At 40.0% G+C, this 23646-nt stretch overlaps 1 protein-coding gene across 3 annotated transcripts in view; it reads right to left on the reverse strand.

Moving 5' to 3' along the window:
- LOC122549709 (dual 3',5'-cyclic-AMP and -GMP phosphodiesterase 11A-like) overlaps positions 1–23646 on the reverse strand; it is a 298915-nt gene that overhangs the window by 92929 nt on the left and 182340 nt on the right. For all 3 annotated transcript variants that reach the window (XR_006311644.1, XM_043689586.1, XM_043689585.1), the window contains 3 exons: positions 15541–15616; positions 13833–13900; positions 11125–11217 (listed from right to left, as the gene is read on the reverse strand). Coding sequence is in view for 2 of the 3 variants with exons in the window: in XM_043689586.1 (XP_043545521.1) it covers positions 11125–11217; positions 13833–13900; positions 15541–15616 (237 nt within the window). In the remaining variant the exon portion in view is untranslated. The remainder of the gene's footprint in view (positions 1–11124; positions 11218–13832; positions 13901–15540; positions 15617–23646) is intronic.

A 23646-nucleotide genomic window follows, 5' to 3' on the forward strand; every position in this document is an offset into this window, starting at 1 on the left:
AGAAAGCCTTAGGGTTTACCCTGATCCTATCCGCCAACAACTTCTCATGTCTCCTTCTGGCTCTTTTGAGCTCTCTCTTTAGGTCTTTCCTGGCTACCTTGTAACCCTCAAGCACCCTAACTGAGCCTTCACATCTCATCCTAACGTAAGCCTTCTTCTTCCTCTTGACCAGAGATTCCACTTCCTTCGTAAACCACGGCTCCCACGCTCTACAGCTTCCTCCCTGCCGGACAGATACATACTTATCTAGGACACACAGGAGCTTTTCCTTGAATAAGCTCCACATTTCTAATGTGCATATCCCCCGCAGTTTCCTTCCCCATCCTATGCTTCCTAAATCTGCCCTAATTGCATCGTAATTGTCTTTCCCCCAGCTGTAACTCTTGCCCAGTGGTATTTACCTATCCCTTTCTATCACTAAAGTAAACATAACAGTATTGTGATCGCTATCACCGAAGTGCTCACCTACTTCCAAGTCTAACACCTGGCCGAGCTCATTACCCAGTACCAAATCTAATGTGGCTTCGCCCCTTGTTGGCCTGTCTACATATTGTGTCAGGAAGCCCTCCTGCACAAACTGGACAAAAACATCTATAGAACTCATACTATAGTGTTCCCAGTCAATATTTGGAAAGTTGAAGTCCCCCATGAAACTACCCTGTCTCTCTCACTCCTATCTAGAATCATCTTTGCTATCCTTTCCTCTACATCTCTGGAACTATTCAAATGGCCTATCGAAAACTCCCAACAGGATGACCTCTCCTTTCCTGTTTCTAACTTCAACCCATGCTATCTCAGTTGACAAGTCCCTAAACATTTTTTCTGCAACTGTAATACTTTCCTTGACCAACAATGCCACACCTCCCCCACTTTTACCATCTTCTCTGTTCTTACGGAAACATCTAAATCCTGGAACCTGCAACAACCATTCCTCTCCCTGCTCTAACCATGTCTCCGAAATGGCCACAACATCGAAGTCCCAGGTACTAACCCATGCTGCAAGTTCACCCACCTTATTCTGGATGCTCCTGGTGTTGAAGTAAAAACACTTCAAAGCAACTTCTTGCTTGCCGGTGCCATCTTGCGTCCCTGAAACTTGATTTTGGACCTCCCTACTCTCAACCTTTTCTATACTCGAACTACACTTTTGGTTCCCATTCCCCTGCTGGATTAGTTTAAACCCACCCCAATAGCCTTAGCAAATATACCCCCCAGGATATTGGACCCCTCTGGTTCAGATGAAGACTTTCCTGCTTGTAGAGGTCCCACCTACCCCAGAAAGAGCCCCAATTATCCAAGAATCCAAATCCCTCCCTCCTGCCATGTGTTCAACTCCTCTCTCTCCCTATTCCTTGCCTCACTAGCAGGTGGTACGGGCAAAAAACCAGAGACAACAACTCTGTTCGTCCTAGCTCTAAGCTTCCATCCTAGCTCCCTGAATTTCTGCCTTAAATCCCCATCTCTCTTCCTACCTATGTCATTGGTGCCTATGTGGAGTACATTTGCTGATCGTAATACTTAAATTGGACAATTTCAACTAGATTTTGGTCGGTGTTTAAATTTACACCATTAGCTGAAAGTCATAATTGAGAGAATGTCAAGAAGACAGAAAACAAATGACAAGGCTAAAGAAAAGTCACAAATGCAGACAAAATAAATATAGTGATCACAGCTCCTTTCTTCTCAAATAAATTTGCATACGTTAGCATATTTTGTGAACTTTACAGACATTGAGACACAGCATCAAGTGGTGTTATGGTTGACCTAAATCAGATAAGCAGCAAGATGGTCATGAATAGTAGCAACCACATGCTATGGTGGAACCAGCAAGTGGTCAGCAGAGAAGGAAGCAACAGAGACGCAAGCTCACAACAGGCACTTTTTTTCATAAAATAGGCAGAGACTTAGTGTCCTTGATTTTTCAAAGAATATTGCTTCTGACTTTGTCAGGTCAGGTATTGAGAGATGTGACATCATAAGAAATAGAACAGGAACAGGCAGTTCAGCCCCTCAGGCCTGCTGCACCATTCAATAGGATCATTCTGACATTCCTGAAATCCACTTCCCTGCTCTTGCCTGTAAACCTTGATTTGCCTACTGAGAGGAATCCATTTGTCCCAGCCTCAAATATACACAAGGACTCAACCCCGTAAGCACTGTGGAAAGAAGTTTTAAAGACTCACAACCCTCTAAGAGAGGATGTTGCTCCTCATCTCAGTCTTAAATTGGTGCCCCTTTACACTGAGACTATTCTCTCTGGTCCTAGATTCTCCCAGGAAGGGAGACCTCTCAGTATTTACCCTGTCAAGTCCCTTGCGAGCCCTACATTATGTTTTAAACATAATCACCTCTCATTCTTCTAAATTCCAGAGAGTAGTGTCCCAACTTCTTTAAACCTTGGCCCATAAAACAATCCCTCCATACCAGAGATCATCCTAGCTAACCTTCTTCAAACTGCCTCCAATGAAATTATGTATTTCCTTAATTAAGGGGACCAAACTACTCACAGTCCTCCAGATATGATCTTACCAGCACCTTGGACAAGTGAAGGAAGTCTTCCTTACTCTTACACTCCAACCTCCTTGAAATGAAGGACGACATTTCTTTAGCTTTCCTGATTATCTGCTGCAGCTGGGTGCTAGCTTTCTGTGCTGATTTCACTAATAAACTCAAGTCCCTTTATGTTGCATCTTTTTGCAGTTCTTCTGCAATTATATAATAGCACTCTTTTGTTCTCCCTTTCAAATTGAATATCTTCACACTTTCCCACTTTATGCTCCATTTGTGAACTTTTTACCCGCTTATTTAATCTATTAATATCTCCCTCTATAAATGGTTTGTAGTCCTCTTACAACCTTTCTACCTATTGGTGTGGTGTAAAGGCAAGCCCATTGGCTTTGGAAGCAGATTAGAAACTGCCGTGCAGCAAGGCAATGGTAGACTGGCAAAAGGATCTGAGTTCAGAAGTAAAGGTAACTGACTGCAGTTAAATAGGGTCGTGATGATTTCACAGCTGGAGTACTGAGTGAAGTACTGAATTCACTTACCATAGAGGGATTGCAGCAGAGGTTCAATAGGCTGTTAGCCGGGATCGCAGGGCTGTCCTATGAGGAGAGATTGATTTGACTGTGCCTGTATTCCCTAGAGTTTAGAAGGATGACGGGGTTCTGATTAAAAGGTACAGAATTCTAACAGGTCTGGACAAACTAGACGCAGGGAGGATGTCTTCCCCAGTTGGGGAGTCTACACCTGGGGACATGGTCTCAGGAGTGAATTTACGACTGGGATGAGAAAAAATTTCTTCACTGAAAGATATGAAGTTCCCTATCATAGTAGGCTTTGGAAGTCAAGTCACTGAATATATTCAAGAAAGAGATTAATAATTATTTTTAGATTTTAAAGGCATTAAGGCATATGGCGAGAAAGGTGGAATATGGCATTAAGAGAGATCATTAGCCATAAGCACAGTGAATGGTGGTGCAGGCTCAAAGTGTGGAATGACCTACTCCTGCTCTATAATAGTAATTTGATTAGGCATAACCAACATGGATTTATGAATGGAAAATCACATCTGATGAACTGGTTGGTATTTTTCAGGATGTTACTAGCAGAATTGATAGAGAGGAGTCAGTAGAAGTAGTGCACTTAGATTTTCAGAAGCCTTTTGATTTTCCCCAACAGTAGTTTGGTTGCCACAATTAAAGCATACGAGATTATCCACTTTCGTAGGAATAGCAGATGTGCAGAGTAAATGGCAAGAGGTTAGAAAATGAAGATTCATACAAAATGAACATACATTACTCAGAGAGTGGTAAGGGCATGGAACACCCTGCCTGCCAATGCAGTTAAGTCAGCCACATTAGGGAGATTTAAACAATCCTTGGATAAGCACATGGATGATGATGGGATAGTGCAGGCGGATGAGCTTAGATTAGTTCACAGGTCAGCGCAACATTGAGGGCTGAAGGGCCTGTTCCGCGCTGTATTGTTCTACGTTGTTTGTTCTAAAAGGACCTAGAAGTCCTTGTCAATAAGTTGTTGAAGGCTAACATGTATGTAGGCAAGATAATTAGGAAATTCAAGTAGTATATTGGTCTGTATAACAAAAGGAATGGCAATAGGAATAGTGAAGGCTCAATTAATTTGTTTAGAACCTTGGTTAGATTGCATCCGGAGTACTGCGTGTCTTCTTGGTTCCCTTCCCTTATAAAGATATTGTTGCTGTAGGAGGAATGCAATGAAGGCTCACTAGACTTATTTCCAGGATCATTGAGTGTCCTATGAGAAGAGATTGGGAAAACAGCCTGTATTCTCTTACTTTGTGAAGCATGATAGAATGATGAAAGGTGTGGAGGAGCTTAGAAAGGAAATTTAAGACTCTGAGGTTTAGACAGTTGAAGGTAGAGCATACAATTGTCTATTAATTGGCAGGAGAAATGTACCTGCGGTTGGAAGGAAAGAAGTGGACGGTTATGAAGAGTTCTACAGCTGGAGGGTGATAGAGTGGGGAAATGGCAGAGGCAGCACAATTCTTGATGAGCTGAAGTTCACTGATCCTAGGGATGTGAAGTAGGACTTCCAAGAGAGCATTGGGATAGGTTACGTCTGGAGGCAACAATGTCGTGGATGAGGGTTTTAGCAATGTTTAACAGTATATTAGCTAAAAAAAAACACTCACTGTATTTGGCAAGAAAGGTTCCCGAAGGCAGCCATTCTCTGCCTCATTAGGTGATCTCTGTCTGTTTTATTTGTACAGGTACTGGCGAACACACAATTAAAGCTTTAACCAACAGTACTCATCAACAGGATAAAGGTACCTTAGAATCATACAATCAATCTTATCGGTTTCATAACCTCGAGACCTGGAATAATAATCCAGACAAATCAAGCTCAAATGGAAATAAAAGTTGCCATTGGCAAAATAATCATAAAACTGTTGGATTGCAGTTCAAACTCAATATGTTCAGAATATTTCGTAGTAAAAGAAGCCTCACACCCCTATCCTGTCAATCCTGTAGCTAAATCCAGTCTCACACCAACTTGGTGGACAATTAATCTCAAATTGACCTCAGAAGCCACTCAAAGCTAAATAAGAGTCATCAATAATTGTCAACTATACCCCATTTCAAATCAAAGATTTATTTTTAAGATTGTATTCTTGAGGTCCTGAGGTAATATACATTATAAGTGTATTTCATTGATCTACTTCCACTTGTTATATCAGAACAATAGAACCTGCTGCCTTGCTAAACTCCAATGCTTATTTCTGTGTGACCACCTTTAAATTACAAAACAGAGAAAATTTAACAAGAAATGTTTCCTTGGCAACCACTATCCGCAGCTGTAGATTAGACACTTTAACTCACTTCACCCACAGCAATGCCAATTGCAGACTTTTCAGATTGTAATGAAAATGGACTATCACTATTAAACTTTCCTCATCTGACTTTAATTCCAAGATGTTCACGGACAAAGAACAGTTTCAAAAAGGACACTGCTGACCTAAAATGACAAGCCCAGTCAACCTGCATGGAAAAAATGAGACACTGAAACTCAATGAGGTGTCAAGGTGTATGCATCTTTTGCTTAACTCACACTTGCATGACAACTGCACATACTGAGAGATGAAAATTTGTTTACAACTATCCAGTTTGAAATGCAACAATGAAGCAGACACCAGAATCCATGAAGGTAGATCAACAGCAGCTTCTGAGCAGAAAGGGAGAGAAGAAGCAACATGGACTGAAACAGCAAAGATACTGTATCTCTGTTGAGGTTCTGTTCGCCGAGCTGGACGTTTTAGTTGCAAACGTTTCGTCCCCTGGCTAGGCGACATCATCAGTGTTTGGGAGCCTCCTGTGAAGTGCTTCTTTGATGTTTCCTCCGGTGTTTATAGTGCTCTGTCCCTGTCGCTTCCGGTTGTCAGTTTCAGCTGTCCGCTGTAGTGGTTGGTATATTGGGTCCAGGTCGATGTGTTTGTTGATGGAGTTTGTGGATGAATGACATGCCTCTAGGAATTCCCTGGCTGTTCTCTGTCTGGCTTGCCCTATGATAGTAGTGTTGTCCCAGTCGAATTCATGTTGCTTGTTGTCTGTGTGTGTGGCTGGTCGTGTCGTTTCGTGGCTAGTTGATGTTCATGTATGCGGATTGTTAGCTGTCTTCCTGTTTGTCCTATATAGTGTTTTGTGCAGTCCTTGCATGGTATTTTGTACACTACATGAGTTTTTGCTCATGTTGGGTATCGGGTCCTTCGTTCTGGTGAGTTGTTGTCTGAGCGTGGCTGTTGGTTTGTGTGCCGTTATGAGTCCTAGGGGTCCTAGGGAACAAAACATTTGCAACAAAAACTTCCAGCTCGGCGAACAGAACCACAACAACGAGCACCCGAGCTACAAATCTTCGCACAAACTTTGAACTGTATCTCTCTATCACCTTCTGCCAAAATCATTAAAAAAAAGTGCTGTTGAGAAAACAACTTGGGAAAAAAAAATCACTAACAAAGCCCGAAATTACTGGAAAATGTGGAGAGAAATGAGTTAACATTTCAAGTCGAGTAAGCTCTTCTTCAGAACTGATGACAGCCAGAAAAATGTTTTTTATGCAGAAGGTAGGGTAGGGTGGGGGTTAAGGAGTTAATGATAGATAGAGATAGAACCCGAAAAGAGAGAAAAACAATTAGACATACAAAGGAGTGGAGACCAATCAGCCCATGAAAATATATAACTGCTAATGGGCACAATTAGTTACCAACAATGGGTTATGGGGAATAGATACTGGTGGCCAGCCAATCCCCAGAAATGGAAACAGATGTCGAGGAAGGGAAGGGAGGAATCCGAAATGGACCTGGTGAAGATGAGAGCAGGATAGAAATTGGAAGCGAAATGGATAAACTTTTCCAGTTCCGGATGCAAGAAGGAGGCAGCACTGATGTACCAGAGAATGATTTGCGGGTGGAGGCTAGGGTAGATCTGGAACAAGGAATGTTCTACGTATCTCACAAAGAGACAGGCATCCATGGCAACTCCTCTGACCTGAAGAAAGGGACAGAAGTTAAAAACCAAGTTGTTCAGGGTGAGGACGAGCTCGGCTAGGTGAAGGAGAGTGATGGAGGATGGGGAAGGTTCAGGCCTTTTTTTCCCACAGAAACAGAGGGCCCTGAGACCATCCTGAAGGGGAAATGGCCTTGCGAAGGGTTTGCATGTCCATGGTAAAGAGGAGGCTACTGGAGGCTGCAAACTAGAAATTCTGAAACTGACGTAAAGTGTCAAAGGAATCAGAGATACAGTGGGAAGGGACTGAGCAAGGGAAGAAAAAAATCGAGTCAAGGTAGGAAGTGATAACTTCTTTGGGGCAGAGCAGGCAGAGACAGGTGGTCTGCCCAGGCAGACCTGCTTGTGGGATTTGGGAAGAAGGTAGAAGCAGGCTGGGCGGGGTTGGGAGACTATGAGCTTGGAGACAGTGGTGAGGGGGGTGTTGAGGGATCACAAGATGAAATGGACTTAGTGATTATTGTGGACACAATGACCTGATGTTGCATAGTGGGGTCATGGTCCAGGGGGAGAAAGGAGGAGTTGTCTGAGGGCTGGCACTCAGCCTCTGCAATGTCGATGTCAGTCTGTCAGATAACAATAGCACCATCCTGGTCAGCAGTGTTAATAACAAGTCAGGGTTGGATTCGAGAGTATAGAGTGCAGTCATTTCACGTGGAGGGAGTGTGTTGGAGCTGGGTGAAGGGGTCTATGGGACGGGGAGAGTACTTTTGTCCAAAGAAATGGGCACGGAGGCGAAGGTGACAGAAGAAGAGTTCAACTTCATATCATGCCCGAAATTTATTTAAGTGGGAATGCAGAGGGATAAAATGGATATATTTGCTGAGTACAGAATATTCAGCATTGGACAGTGGAAGGTCAAAAGGGATAGTAAATATGTAACAGGAGTTGGGGTTAGGAGATGGAATGGTGTCAATGGTGAGGGTAGGGTAGGAAGGTTCCAGAGGGGTGCATACCTTTGAGTTGTTGCATCTAATCAATCTGTATTCGCTGCTGACAATGTGGTCTCCTCGACAATGGGGAAATGAAGAGTAGACAGGGTGAGCGCTTTGCAGAGCACCAATGTTCTGTCTGCAAAAAGACCCTGAGCGTCTAACTGTCTGTCACTTTAATGTATTACGCTGTTCCCATCCAATATCTTTGTCTCAGGCAAGCTCAGCACAAGCAGGAAGAACAGCACCTCATTTTCCACTTAGAAACTCTACAGCTTTCTGGATTCAATAAGGATTCCAACAACTTTAAGGATTGAGGCACCTTCTCCCATGTCCTTAACCTTATCGCCAAGAGTGTGGTGCTGGAAAAGCACAGTAGGTCAGGCAGCATCTGAGGAGCAGGAAAATCGACGTTTCAGGCATAAGCCCTTCACCAGGAATCATTAACTTTATCGCACTCACCAGGCCTTGTCATCACATAGTCTGTTATTACACTTAACCAATTGTTAACCACTAATACTTCCCATTAGCAATTATTCATTCTCCTAGGCTGACTGTTATACACTTCTTTGTCTGCCTAATTGTTCTTCTCTCTCTTTGAGCTCTATCTTCACCTTTTTTGTGAATAATCCAACAAAGGCCAGTATCCTGCCATCAAGTCGCCCTTCATTTACATATCTATAGTACATGACACTAACCCAGCTAGCTCAGTGCTGGCTCCAAGTCTGAACAGAACCCCTGACATTCCTGTTTTGATATGTCAGTCAGGACTCCCTGATTGGACCAGGTTAACAGCCCCAATCAGGGAACTCATATTCTCTGAGGTCCACCTGACTGACCTCACTTCAATCACTACATCCCACCCCCTCTATGTTCAAAGACATAGGCCTGTTCTTTTTCCTGTAGCTTCTCCTGGGGAGTTTTCACACCAGGTCTGGTTCCTCAGACTCTGCCTCAGTTACTAGTGGCGTGTACCAGACTGGAGCCCACCTCTTGTGCCCACAGCGTCAGGCGGTAACAGCATTAAGGTGTTGTGAGGCAGCAGTGCTAACCACTGAGCTACCGTGCTGCCACACTTCCTCAGAACCTTTCAATCATGTTTGACAAATGAACTCTATGCACGTCTACACTCTTTGAATAGGCATACACAATGACTAAAAAACATACAGCCCATGAATGGATCAGCATAGTCGAAGTGTAACTGAGTCCAGGGTTTACCCAGCCATTCCCACAAATCTGGGAGAGCTGCTGACAGTAATCTTTGTCCTTGTTGACACTTTGGGCACTGTCCCAACATTGTGGTTATGTCAGCATCCAATTCTGGCCACGAACATTCTCACCAGCATCTTCATTCTGGGAATCCCTGGTGAAGTTCAGGCAGTATCTAATGGTGCCCTTTGCTCAAACTATCATTTTTGCTCCTGATAATATTATGCCATCCTCTATGGCAATCTGGTCTTGCCGGATCCAGAAAGGTTTCAATTGTGGCTGGGATGGCTCTTTTGTTTCTCCCATCACCACCAGCTGTTTTAGTTTTGCCAGTACAGATCTTTTTCGTGTTCACAGTCTGATAATGTCAGCGGTGACCAAAAGGATGTCCAAAAAGTTTAAAACCAGAACAGACTCTTCTTATGGTTTTTACTGTTAATGGGATGTGGCTCAAGGCATCCTTCATTTACACATGCATAGTACATGACACTGACTCAGCTAACTCCCAGAGCTGGCTCCTAGAGTGAACTGTACCCCTGACACTCCTGTTTACATCTGTCAACCAGGACTCCCTGATTGGGGCTGTTAACCTGGTACAATCAGGGAACTCATATTCTATGAAGTCTATCTGACTGACCTCATTCTAATCACTACACCACCCACCCTAACCTCTGCATAAAAAAACAACTTTTTCCTAGCTATCACCAGTTTTGAAGAAGGGTCATTGGACCTGAAACATTAACTCTGATTTCTCTCCATAGATGCTGCCTGATCTGCTGAGATTTTCAGAAATTTCTGTTTTTATTTCAGATTTCCAGCATCCTCCGTTCTTTTGATTTTTTGTTTGTAAAAATAGGTATTCATTGTGAACTCAGTATATGCCCCTGTTCAAAATAAGAGCAACAGCTAAGCTGTTGGACCCAGGCCTTTTAATTCACATATCTCAAGGACTGTTAAGATCTATAACTGCGTTTGCCTTTACCTTTCTGCCTGTGCCAGACACACCTCCTTTATAGGTTCATTACCTGTATTTGTGTGTTTGATGATTGGATGTTCTATTTTATTGTTTTGTGAGGTATTTGTTAATAAAACTTCACTCTCTTTCACTCAAGAAAACCTAGCAATTGGCAGTCCTTCATTTTTGATCTGGTTTAGTTGAATTGCGATCGCTATATACCAAAAAAGGAAAACACAACAAAATTATTGTGTTGTGTGTACAAGAGAAGGTTAAAGAAGCACAGTTGCTGTGATCTTTCCTCACCTCACAAGACCATACCACAATTACACTGTCAGGACATCCTGTGCCTTGAATTATTTATACCCACAATAAGTTCAGCTCCATTTTATAATTTTTAACCATCCGGAGGCCAAATAAATTATGATCAATAAAAAAGCTACTACAATGTAGCTCAAGGGCTGAGCACTGAAAACTGGAAGTAAGCAAGCAGGCACAGTGGGGTAGGGTTAAGTGGCAGACAGTTGTCAGGGACTGTCAAAGTGTTATAGGGAGAAATTTATTTGCATTGTGCTGCTTTGAATAATGTTAGGCAAGCATCCACAGATTCCCTGGGAGAACGCTGCACCACAAGCTTCTAGCTGCTTGGCATGCATGTAGTTTGTCATTGATAGCAATGAAGGACAAGCACATGACTGCAGGCAGTATTATCTGACCCTAGAGAACTGATGTTGTCTGTGTAGTGATGCTACACAACAAATACTCCCCATTGACATCCAAGGAGTGAGCAGGAGATCAGAGTATAGGTCTTTACTGCATTCATCTCTCGGTCTAGATTTTCTCTGAATATACAACCACAGTTTTCAAAATGTAATTCCACGTACAATATATAAATAATCACACATTTAATTATTCATTTAATTCAAAATTTTCCATATTTGATGAAACCTTTGAAAAATATATTTTTAACAATCAGACTCACATCAAGAGCCACTGATTGCTTTGCCCAGGATTTCTTCACTTGGTTGTACATTATTGTATTGTTGATGCCAAGACCACAGAAGATGACAAAGGCCTAGAACCCGCAAAAGAAAACACAGGAATATTTAATAAAAAATCACAAACAAATTTACTGTAGCAACTAGGTGAGAGACTTTCAACTACTTGCGTCATTTAAGTATGTCTCATGAACACCAATCTAAATATGTAATTTATCTCACAACTTTATTCATGAAGTTCCTTGTCATTTTATTTGGTTAGCAAGTTAATTTCTCATGTAACGATTGAATCACAGATTCTGAGTGAACAAACCATAGATTGCTTGCACAGATTCTGATTAAGAACTCAAATTCCAGAAGTAAGCAATATGTATTATTTCACTGGTACCATAGAGAGCACAGTGAGTCCGGATCTTGTCAGATTGTGACTAATGGACTGACATTATCTGCAACTGTCATCAATTGAAGAAAATAGCTGGACAAATTGCTATTCCAGCACACTGCAACATATGAAATGTGCATTAATTTTAGTGTGTTGGTTTGAGTAAATTGTTTAAGTGTGGATAAATTGGCTCTAATGTAAATGGAGTACAATTTATTTCTTTCACTTAGAAAAAGAATCTCAACATCATGTTCCCTTTTAAAGTAATGCAAACAATTACAACTACCTTTATCAGACTTTAGATTTTTAGTTTCACCATGCATTAATAATATTCTGATTAATTTTTCATGGTTATTTGTCATAGGAAAATACAATCAATCCGAAAATCACCACTTGAAGTAGTATACAATATATACACCTGGAAATTCCTCAAAGATTTGCCCAGCCTCACAACTTTGAGAGGTGTTTCTTGGAACTGTTAATGACACGGTCTAAATACTGTCGGTACAGGATTTGAACAGAAGTTATGGTGGGAGGTAAACTTAGGGAACTTGATGGAGTTTTGATTGTGAAACAATAAAGAAGCATAAGAAGGCATGCAATGAATGGTCATTGTTTTTCTTCATTAAAGGGATCACTGCCTAACAATGGCTCCCTGCTAACGAAGAAAATGAACTATGGTTATTTAATTATATCTGGTCAAGCTGAAACTGATCAGAAAAGTTTAATGCTAACACTGGTTTCAAAAAGATAAAAATATTTTCAATTGCCTAAAATCAGCATTCAGATCTCAATAAGCATAAAGTCTACTTTTTTCTACTTCATCCCTAAGATCTTATCCACACAATTCCTTCATTTTGTACATGGCTAGCTCATATACTCAAACAATTTGCTTCATATTTCCATAAGTTACGAAACAAGTTACTGGACAGAAGAAATATATTCTTTTCCGAAGGAACTGTGCTTCATAATCTCCATCAAGCATTAAAAGGTACTCTCTCTTCAGATGTTATACTTTTCCAAACACCATATTTGTACCCTTTGACATGAGTAAATGCTTACCGGAATATATATTTGCAAAATTACTTCTTTGCTTTTTAAGGAATTGTAATAACGCATTGTGCCCCACGTCAAAATCACCAATACTGATCTACCTTTGGATGGGATATAAATAATTTCCATGACCCATGTGAACAAAGACATCAGTCTGTCTGTGGCTTTTGAGGCTCTTTCATCATACTAGAATTTTGCTATGCCAGTACAAAGTACAGTAATAGCACATTGATGAAGAATGGTCCCTCAACATTCAAATCACAATAAAATTAGAAATCTGTTTCTCACTGGTTTACAAATTTTGCACATGGCACACAGGGAAAACCTTCCCCCATAATTATTTATTATTGATTTATAAAAGCTCCGTCTTTAAGGCAATTACGCTACATACTGAATATTCATATGGTATCACAACCAAAGCACTAAAAAGATTACAGCTCTGATTCTGGTAATGATCAATCTATACCCTCTTTTACAGCAGTGTGGTTATTTGGTCATAGCTCATAGAATCTCTAGAATTCAGTTAGAGGCTATTCAGCCCATCGAGTCTGCACTGACCCTCCAAATAGCATCCTACCATATCCCCACATTTACCATAGCTAACCCACCTATCACAACCCTGGACATTACAGGGCAATCTAGCATGGCCAATCTACCTAACCTGCACACCTTTAGGCTGTCGTAGGAAACCAGAGCATCTAGAGAAACACACTTAGACACAGGGAGAATGTGCAAACTATACACAGTCAACCAAGGGTGGAATTGGCGCTGTGAGGAAACCACTGAGTCACCTCTCATGACATAACATTCCTTTCTTTTAATGACATAAAAGTTACAATGCATTAAAATCACCAGAAACTTGGAGAGATAAGGCTTATCTCAATCAACTGTCATTCTTTAAATAGTTTAAGTCATGAATGAGTGAACCAATATCAGTATTTCTCTAGAAGTCCTGGACCTCTGATTTTTAAAAAAAACGGTATTTATATAGTTAGTACAAGGAATCATTATAACTACTTTGCTTCTCATAGACATCGTCATACAAACAATCAATCATATTCAACCAATAAACAACAGAGATTAACATTAAGGGACATTTTACAAATAATATCCGAACTCCAAAAGCTTTTTTAACAGCTTTATGTTAAGTCTTACATTAGAAAAGTGCCAACATCATGTTGTATGCCACAGAATGTGATAAATATTGCGTTTTTGAACAGCTATGATAATATAGTATAGGAAAAGTAATAAACTCACCTCAAAGAGCCTTTGATCGGCATCATCAAACGTTTTTCTATCCAGCCTATTAAGAATTTGAGCAACTCCTATAGCAGAAAATAAATTTAAATGATCCACTGGTATTGTTTCTAGGATCTGAAGGACTTTCACCTTGACTTTATATGAGAGCAGGTAAAGCTCGTTACTATACCACACTGGGAGAGATTATAGATAACCTATTCCCAATCATTGTACATTACGTGAAATAACTCATATTTTGAATATTACAATGCAAAATAAAATCAGTCACCATCAACAAATTTTATAGAGATGATTAGCCACACTAATCAACAGTTAATAAAATATTAATTTCTGGATTTCAGCAAGAAAATATAGTCAAGACAATGTAATGATACATTATAAAGCTTCAGCCTTTTTAACTCTGTACAGTGCTTCAGAGTTCTCAGACTCCATGGCTACTTAATAATGCTCTTTCCTTAATGCACAATTTTTTCTGATATGGCTCAGCTGGAAACAAGTATAAGACTGTACTGGGAACAATTTTACTATGAATTTGCATTTTGATTTATAAGTTCTCACATTTGTTATTCACAATCTAAAGTTTAATTCTAAACTTGTTTGATTAGTCACATAGACATTCGTCCCAAACTATCTCAGATCTAAACAGTTTCTGACTCTGCGTTCACATTAATTCTTCAAATTTAAGAGTGTCAGATTGTCCAGAATTCAAAATGAGCTAGTAACAGTGCCTTCACTGCTGTACAAACTAGAATGAGAACTGTGGTAAACCAGAAGAACTGCAATGGTTAAGGAAAATAGTATTGCCTGTTAACAGATCAATACCATCCCAAAGACTAGAGTGAAAATGTGGACAACTATGCTAATAATGTAAAACACCCTACGATATGATAAGTAATGATAGTGCTCCTCATCATGAAAAAGAGTGCAAACTGGCTCCAATCATTTGAATACTCACCAGCAGAAAAACATTTAAGCAGTGCAGACTTCACACTGAAGCTTCAAGAAACCCAGCTTGTACAGCAGAAGCCCCTCATCACTATTTGTCAAGTCTATCCTGCTTGTTATATTTGTAGACATTTCATTGACTACCCATTCTGAGTGTGTGATTTCTCCTTTTGATATATATCTTCATAGATGATTATCAGTGTCAAGGTCTCTTTCCACTTAGGCAGAGATGTTGTGAAAAATAATTCACTGTATTAAATGACATTCCCACATTTCATAAAAAAAATTAGCTGCCTATGCATATGGAACTAAAAGATATTATTTATGACACAAATTCCATGCATAGCCTTCAACTTATTCATAGATGCTAATTCAACTTCAGCACTCAGACTCAATCAGTTAAATCTGCACCAACTAAACCTGGCATCATCTCCAACTGAACAGCTGAGCAACTAACTTGGAAATACATTATTCCCCCACCATGATCTCTCACCAACATCCAAACTGAAACAGAGGCCAGGTGTTTCTGGATGTTGTTTGGAACCAACATTCTTGTGCAAAAAAACTCAAAACAAAATTGTTTTCGAAGTGCGGCCTATAAGTGCACATTTGCATTGCGTGTTGAATCTGATGGGAAGATACAGCTACATACTGATTCAGATTTTTCCCAGATGCACATGCTGAGGAGGAAATCAGCATTAAAGGGTTTTTTTTTTGTCGATAAAAACATGGTTAAATTTATATCTATGTCTCCACTCACCAATGATCTGATGATTACTGTTCCAGATGGGAACACACAACACTGAGCGAATGTGAAAACCAGACATCTGGTCTGCCTGAAAAGTAAACAGGCAGTGAAAATATGAGGATCATTAACATTTTTATTTTTTTCCAGAACATGAAAGATACTGCATTATCTTCATGACAAAATGTATTCTATGGCAATGTAGCCTGATTATTTAAAAATATTGATTGGATGGCAAAGATGTTTAACACTGTCTTCTTCCTTTCTTAGTTAATGGGATCAAAGTCTGTGATTAAGGTGAAGCATGTTTAGCCACTATCTGTGAAGCAGGTAATCATAAGGCTTGTATTGATAATGGTGCCTTATCATATGAAACATTTCAAAACACAATGAAGTATTTTTCAAGTGCAGTAACTGCTGTTCTGTAGGCAAGTAAAGCAGCACTAAACGTCACCAAGATTGCAAAAATAACGAAATAAATGTTTTTAGGTGGCAGTGGTTAACAGAGAAACAGGACTGTTTCCTTTTTTTCTTCAAATGGTGTCACATAATTTCTAATGTTCACCAGAATGCTACAAATCATAGGATGGAACTCAGTTTTAATGTCTTTTCCAAAGTACAGTACTAGATTAGAGTGGTGCTGGAAAAGCACAGCAGTTCAGGCAGCATCCGAGGAGCAGGAAAATCAACGTTTCGGGCAAAAGCCCTTCATCAGGAATAGACGCAGAGTGCCTGCGGGGATCTCTCCCCCCTGTCGATTTTCCTGCTCCTCGGATGCTGCCTGACCTGCTGTGCTTTTCCAGCACCACTCTAATCTAGAATCTGATTTCCAGCATCTGCAGTCCTTGTTTTTACCAAAATACAGTACTTACAAAAATGCGTATCCACAAAGACATGCCAGCCTAGGATACATATCTAAATCCTGGTTATTATTACAGATTATAAATTATGTATATATTATAAATTGAATCAAGTTAAAACTGCTTGTAATACAAGTTAAAAAATTAAATAAAATTATTATAAGTTACAGTTCTAATTCACTTATAGGGAATTATTTCAAATCTGAAACAAGAGTTGCGAACTACAGACATATTTGAATCCAACTAAAATCCACTCAAGTTTTACAAACAACTACATCATTTTATTTCTTGATTTAATTGTATCCCGTTTCCCCAAATACCTTTATATACATTACACTAACTATTTACTGGACACTACTATATATCCCCTGTGGTTTGAGAAGTCCTCAGCCACAGACTAGTTCAACAGATCATTTGATGCTGTAATTATACTGTTAGACTTTACACTATAAATTAGCTCATCTGAAATTCCAATAGCATTTTCATTTGAATTTTTAAAAATTCAAAATGTGGATATTCAAAACTGAATGAATAAATTGGGCAACTCACTAAAAAAAGATGGAAAAAAGTTAAGAACTATCAGGGAGCTCTTCAAGTCTCATCTCTACCACCTCCCCCCTCACTCCCCACCCACCCACCCCCACCATTGGAATTACTTGAGCAGACGGCCCTCACCTTGCTGAAGCACAACAAAACCTAAACACTGCCTTTCCCCAACCCGATTAAATTCACACCATATGAAGAAAAATATGATTTTTGTTCCTAACAAAGTCAGTCCCCCACAGATACTATTGCAAATGCTAAGAAAAACTTTTGCTACAAGTTAGGTAATGCCATAGATGAAGTCTCAACTGGAAAACTGTGGTTCCTTATAACTGCATTATCATTATCTTTAAATACACAGACTATTTGGAATCAGGACCAGTTCGAATTTGGCATTAGTTCAGTAATAAAGTTGATGCTCAGTGCTCATTACAATCTCACCCCAGCCACACAAAAAAGAAAAAAATTACAAATATGCAGAGCCTCATCACATCTCTCAAAAACATCCCAAATTATTCAGTACAAAATGAATCACTGTGAACCGCAGTCACTGTTCTGCAGGTGAACACACCAGACCTTTTTCTTTGTGTAACAATGTCCCACAAACAGAAACAAACAATTAGTGAATCTATTGTGTTGGTCAAAGGAAGGCTAGTATACTACAGATAGTATTGCAAGGTCTCTGACATCCACCAGTTCTGATAATGGATTCATTGGTTTGACTTCTCATTCACCTATATCTGTGCAATATCTAACAATACAGATCTCCTTTAATACTGCAGTAAAGTCTACATCACCTAAGAACTGAACCCCTACTTGTCAAACTGAACCCCTATTCCTGTGATTTCATTTCAAGGCTAGTAAGTGTGCAGAAAATTAGACATTTTTGAATGTTTCTTTTGCTAAAGGAGAAATTTATAGAGATATTTATCCAATTATAGGGGAATCTGCCTCATCATTAGAACATGCTGGTGATCACTGGTGTGATTATCCATTTGTGGGGGACTGGCAAAATCTATCCTTGTCATTCCACACATGGTGAATTCCCTTTGTGTGGACGGCATATTCTCTTATTGTTTGTATTCTGCTTGTATAATAATGAGATACCTTGTCCAAATTTTTCCATTTTTATGTAAAACTATATTTAAGAGATGGATTCGTATTTGATATTTATGCAGAATAGCTAGGTTGAGGTTCAGTAATTCTTTTTGACTGAACTCCTCGTGCTGACTGTATGGCTTTAATCACAGACAGAGCAGCTGCTTTAATATTACATAGATTTTTCTTCATTTGCAGCAGTCAAGTCTCAGAAGGGTTGTAAAACCTGGCATCAGGATTTTGAGGAGGAATTGGGGCACAGCTACTGACATCTCTTTTTGTGATCACTGCTCTATCTCTTGCAATTGCGGAAGTACTGATCTGATGCAAGTGGCATTACTATAAATTATATCCTGTGAACTCTTACTGCATCCAGAGTGAGCGAGAGGTGCTCAGCTGTGCACTAAATAAATGTGAAAATCTGAGAGACAGCCTTTGAACCCTGGATTCCGAAAAACCTTTGTTACTATGGCGATCTGTTTTTTTTTTACGGGTACAAATTGTTCTGCACATAATAAAACAACATGTCAAATACATTTACTTGTGCATGATATCACAGTGCTGAGCATCTGGAAGAAGCTTTCAGTGTGCATTGATTCATTATGAGAAGAGATTCATTCTGTAGCTATTAGTTTCTAGATTTACAGTGGCACTCTGACTGACTCAGGCTCTGCAATTTTTACAATGATGCATATATCTGAACTTCAATTCAGCTATACAGAGAATGCCGACTCTGTGTCATCACACTGCCACCTTTTGTTGCTTGGAGACACAGCCGAGATTTTAAGTTGATTCTACTGTAACATCAGGTCAAATTTATGCTGCAACTGAATGAAGAAAAAGATACAAATCACTAAAACTGAAGTATAAGAATATTGTGACAGATTAGATTAGATTAGATTACAGCGTGGAAACAGGCCCTTCTGCCCAACAAGTCCACACCGACCCGCCGAAGCGCAACCCAACCATGCCCCTATATTTACCCCTTACCTAACACTACGGGCAATTTGGTATGGCAAATTCACCTGACCTGCACATCTTTGGACTGTGGGAGGAAACCGGAGCATCCAGAGGAAACCCACGCAGACACGGGGAGAATGTGCAAACTCCACACAGTCAGTCGCCTGAGGCGGGAACTGAACCCGGGTCTCAGGCACTGTGAGGCAGCAGTGCTAACCACTGTGCCACCGTGCCGCCCACATGTTGTTCTTATGTCATATACACCAAGAATGGTCTTTGTGGTTCTCTTGATTGATTCCTATTATTTTAGCATAAATGAGCAGCAAGTCAGTCTATTCTGTTCATCTGAGGTTTCTATGATCTTGGAGGCAAAAAGGAGACTAGACTCCCTCCTTTTCATCACTCTAATGTTCCGCTGTGCGGAATTCCCCAGTAAACATTTTATTAGGATTTGTAATTGGCTAGCCTTTATTCTAAAAAAGGGCACCATCACATGAATGATAAGTATTAATGTGCTAAACAGCCAACAATGTGTGGCCAGGAGAAATTACTTCTGATTTGCACATCATGGCAAGTTGCTGAACAATTTATGCAGCTTCATAGTTGCCTTCCTATAAATGACTTTGAACCTTTAACCTCCCTACAGGTTTCATGACGTTGCCGCATTTGGAAATGAGCTGCTGAATAAATTCATCACACAATGTTAAGTCTAGGGATTAGTAACATGAGTATACTTTCAACAATGTGGTAATTGTTAATGACTACCAATCAACTCCTCTGGCCCAGAAAGTGAACAATTAATAGTGTGGAGTTGTGAATTAGATTACTTACAGTGTGGAAACAGGCCTTTGGCCCAACAAGTCCACACCGACCCTCCGAAGAGCAACCCACCCAGACCCATTCCCCTACACCTAATACTACGGGCAATTTAGCATGGAATTATTATTGGAAAAAGAGATTTGTCTTTCTTTGACTTAATCAAATCATTTGTTTCCACTATTTTTTAAGGCAGATTAGAAATTGAATTCATTCCTATTTATCTACCCTCTACTTAGTACCTCCTCCATTTATTTCCCAATTCATTTCAATATACTCCATGCCCTGGCTTTGCAATTTCCAGCAACTTGGAGGGCAAAATATAAATTGTGCTGAAGAGTGTAGTTAAATATTAAATTAATCAAGAACTCAGTGAGATGCTCCAATTTTGTAGGGGAACGTGAGGTCTGCAGATGCTGGAGATCAGAGCTGAAAATGTGTTGCTGGAAAAGCGCAGCAGGTCAGGCAGCATCCAGGGAACAGGAGAATCAACATTTCGGGCATAAGCCCTTCTTCAGGAATGAGGAAAGTTTGTCCAGCAGGCTAAGATAAAAAGTAGGGAGGAGGGACTTGGGGGAGGGGCGTCAGAAATGTGATAGGTGGAAAGAGGTCAAGGTGAGGGTGATAGGTCAGACTGGGGTGGGGGCGGAGAGGTCGGGAAGAAGATTGCAGGTTAGGAAGGCGGTGCTGAATTTGATGGATTTGACTGAGACAGGCTGGGGAGAGGGGAAATGAGGAAACTGGTGAAACCCGAGTTCATCCCTTGTGGTTGGAGGGTTCCTAACCGGAAGATGAGGCGTTCTTCCTCCAACCATCGTTTCGCTGTGGTCTGACGATGGAAGAGTCCAAAGACCTGGCGCAAGTCTTGCACCTCCTGCGGTTGCAGGGGAAGGTGCCGGGAGTGGAGGTTGGGTTGGTGGGGGGTGTGGATCTGACGAGGGAGTCACGGAGGGAGTGGTCTTTACGGAATGCTGATAGGGGAGGGGAGGGAAATATATCCTTGGTGGTGGGGTCCGTTTCCTGAAGAAGGGCTTATGCCCGAAACGTCGATTCTCCTGTTCCCTGGATGCTGCCTGACCTGCTGCGCTTTTCCAGCAACACATTTTCTGCTCCAATTTTGTAGCATTGAGTGACAAAACAGTTTAATTTATCATAGTTGAATGTTTCTTAATCACTCAACAGCTTATTTCTATTTTAAAAATCCATCTGGCAGATTGCATCTTTTTAGCAAGCTAGATTTAAAACGTCACTTTTTGAAATGGTAATACTGAGAGGTTCATCCTCAAACACCCATACTCATACACCGATTGATCATTCCAAAGCCTATCCAGGTCTATTTTCTTTGAAGATCAATAAGGGTGAGTGAGGTCACTCTCTAGGGGGATCAACAAAAGATAACCAGATTAAACAGCTTTGATTATTAATATAAAAGGTAAATTATATAAATGAAAATAATGGATTACATTTTAAAATCTAACACCCTTGTTTAACTAGATGTGGAGGAAATACATTGGTAGATTGGAGAAATTGGACCATTTTCTTTAAAAGAATAAATTTAAAAAGAGTGAACTGTCAGGAATCATGAGCATTCTGAACAAAGTAGATATTCTTCAGATTAACCTGAAGACCCTGTCTTCTCAATGTCACCCCTTGCTTGAGGCATGAAGATCATTGACAGTTATCTGAAGAAATGAAATTTGCAAGGCTATTGAGAAAGCAGGGATGTGAAGTTAGGTGAGTTGCTCATGCAGAGAACGGGCATAGATGCATTGGGTGGACTCACCTCCTTCTCTGCTGTCACCATTCTATAATTCAATGTTTCTTAGAATGGCCATAACAATGAGAAGGAATTTTGTTGGCTTTTTGTGAGGTGAAAATATGTTAATGCTCTCCATTCACTCTTATATTCTAAATTGCATTTGATTAACTAATCTTGACATGGTCTTGAGCAGCTCAGCAAAACCAAATAGTACAGTTTCAGAAGCGTTTGAATGTGGATGAGTCACATGTAAAAATATGAAATGTTGATCGATCAATGTATAACTGAACTGCACAATTCATAAATAATATTGTACATTAAGATATGTACATAATGCATCCATTGATTTCAAGAAGTCTCAAAACACTTCACAGAAAATTATGTACTTTTGAAAGGTAGTTACCTTTGTAATGTAGATAAACAGTGCTTGCAGCATATGGCATTCAGGAGAAAGAGGAGTTAATAGATTGTTTCATGATTGATTCTTAGAACAGTAATAACTGCTTAGGAACCAACCATAGAGCAAACTATACTAGACCTGATATTTTATAACAAAATAGAATTAATTAATGAGATTACAATGAAGGAATTCCTAGGTATCAGTAACCATAAGATATTTAAATTTTATTCCAATTTGAGTGAGAGCAAGGTTGGTCCAAGACTTGTTTTTTAAACTTACAAAAAAGGCAATTATGAGGGCATGAAGGACAGCTTAGAGGTGGCAGGCCTTTGAGGGGATATTTCAGATTACACAGCTTATCACATTTTGAAAATGCAAAGGAAAGATCCATAATATGTGGTTAAATAAAAAGATTAAAGATAATATCAAACTTACAGAAAAAGCAGATGAGAAGATTGAAAGAATATATATTTAAAAAAGAATAATTAGAATAAGGAGAGAAAAAAAGATAAAGTTACATAGAAATATTAACAAAAGCAGATAGCAGGAGTTTCTGTGGATGTTTTAAAAAAGATGGTATACAACTTGATCAGGTATTTTGCACTAGCCGTCATCATAGAGAATACAAGGAATATAAATACAAATAAGTGAGGTTGCAGTGCATGTGCAGCGAGGAAAGGTTTAAGACTCACACATGGCTTGTATCTGGGGAACTACAACGGGATGTCAGGCATCGAGCAAGGCCATAAATGTCATATTGCTTTTCAGGAAGAGGAGGAAGAAAACATCCTCAGTTTTACAAATGCTGGTAAGATGTACCCTTTCTTTTCTACCTAAAAGAGACAAGGGCAAACTTCTATTAGGATATCGGTATGACATCAGTACTGCCATTTCAAAGCTTCAGCTTCCACCCTCTTGTAATCGGATACGGTTGACCACATGTTTAGCTGCAGGAAGGAGCCCATCATTCTTCTTTCAAGAGATTATCAACCACCTACATTTCAGTTTTTTGTTTAATTTTAGAAGTGCTTGTTGCTTTCTAGAATTTTTTTTCTGAAAAATCGCTGAAGTCCAAAGGGATGATATGTCACTTGGGCTTGGTCTTGACTACAAGGATTTTGTAGAGACCGAGTTCTCCCAGAGATGGTGCTGAATTACATATCCACCCACTTTATTTGCAGCATGACATGTAGAATGAGAGGATGTAACTCAACACATGGCAGGGAATGGAAAAAGATGAGGAGAAGGAGAGTAAGAAAAGGTATCAGCAGGTGGTCAGACCCACCCAGAGAGTTTATGAAGCAAATCTCTGACCTGAACCTCAGCAAGGAACAGTGTGTGTGATATCTCTGTTTTACTAAGGACATTCTCCTGAAATCTGCCATCCACTGCAAGGACAACAACAGTGTCAAAACACAGGGAGAGCAGCATGCCCAAGTGTTGTGAAGGTAAATTGGCCATAAACCTTTATGCGTATGGCTCCTTCTGGGCTGGAGCAGGCAAAGTAACATCTCTCAGTTTGCCATCCAATGTTTGTTATGAATCCAAGTTTATAACGTATTACAGTTTGAGATTCTCTCTTTAATTCTCGAAGAAATAGCACAGTGGTGCAGGTCACATGATCTGCTTCAAATTCTCCCTGACAACAAGACAGAACCAAAAAAAAACTTGGTGACTATGGGAAC

Source organism: Chiloscyllium plagiosum, chromosome 5, assembly GCF_004010195.1.
Source record: "Chiloscyllium plagiosum isolate BGI_BamShark_2017 chromosome 5, ASM401019v2, whole genome shotgun sequence".
Classification (NCBI taxonomy): domain Eukaryota; kingdom Metazoa; phylum Chordata; class Chondrichthyes; order Orectolobiformes; family Hemiscylliidae; genus Chiloscyllium; species Chiloscyllium plagiosum.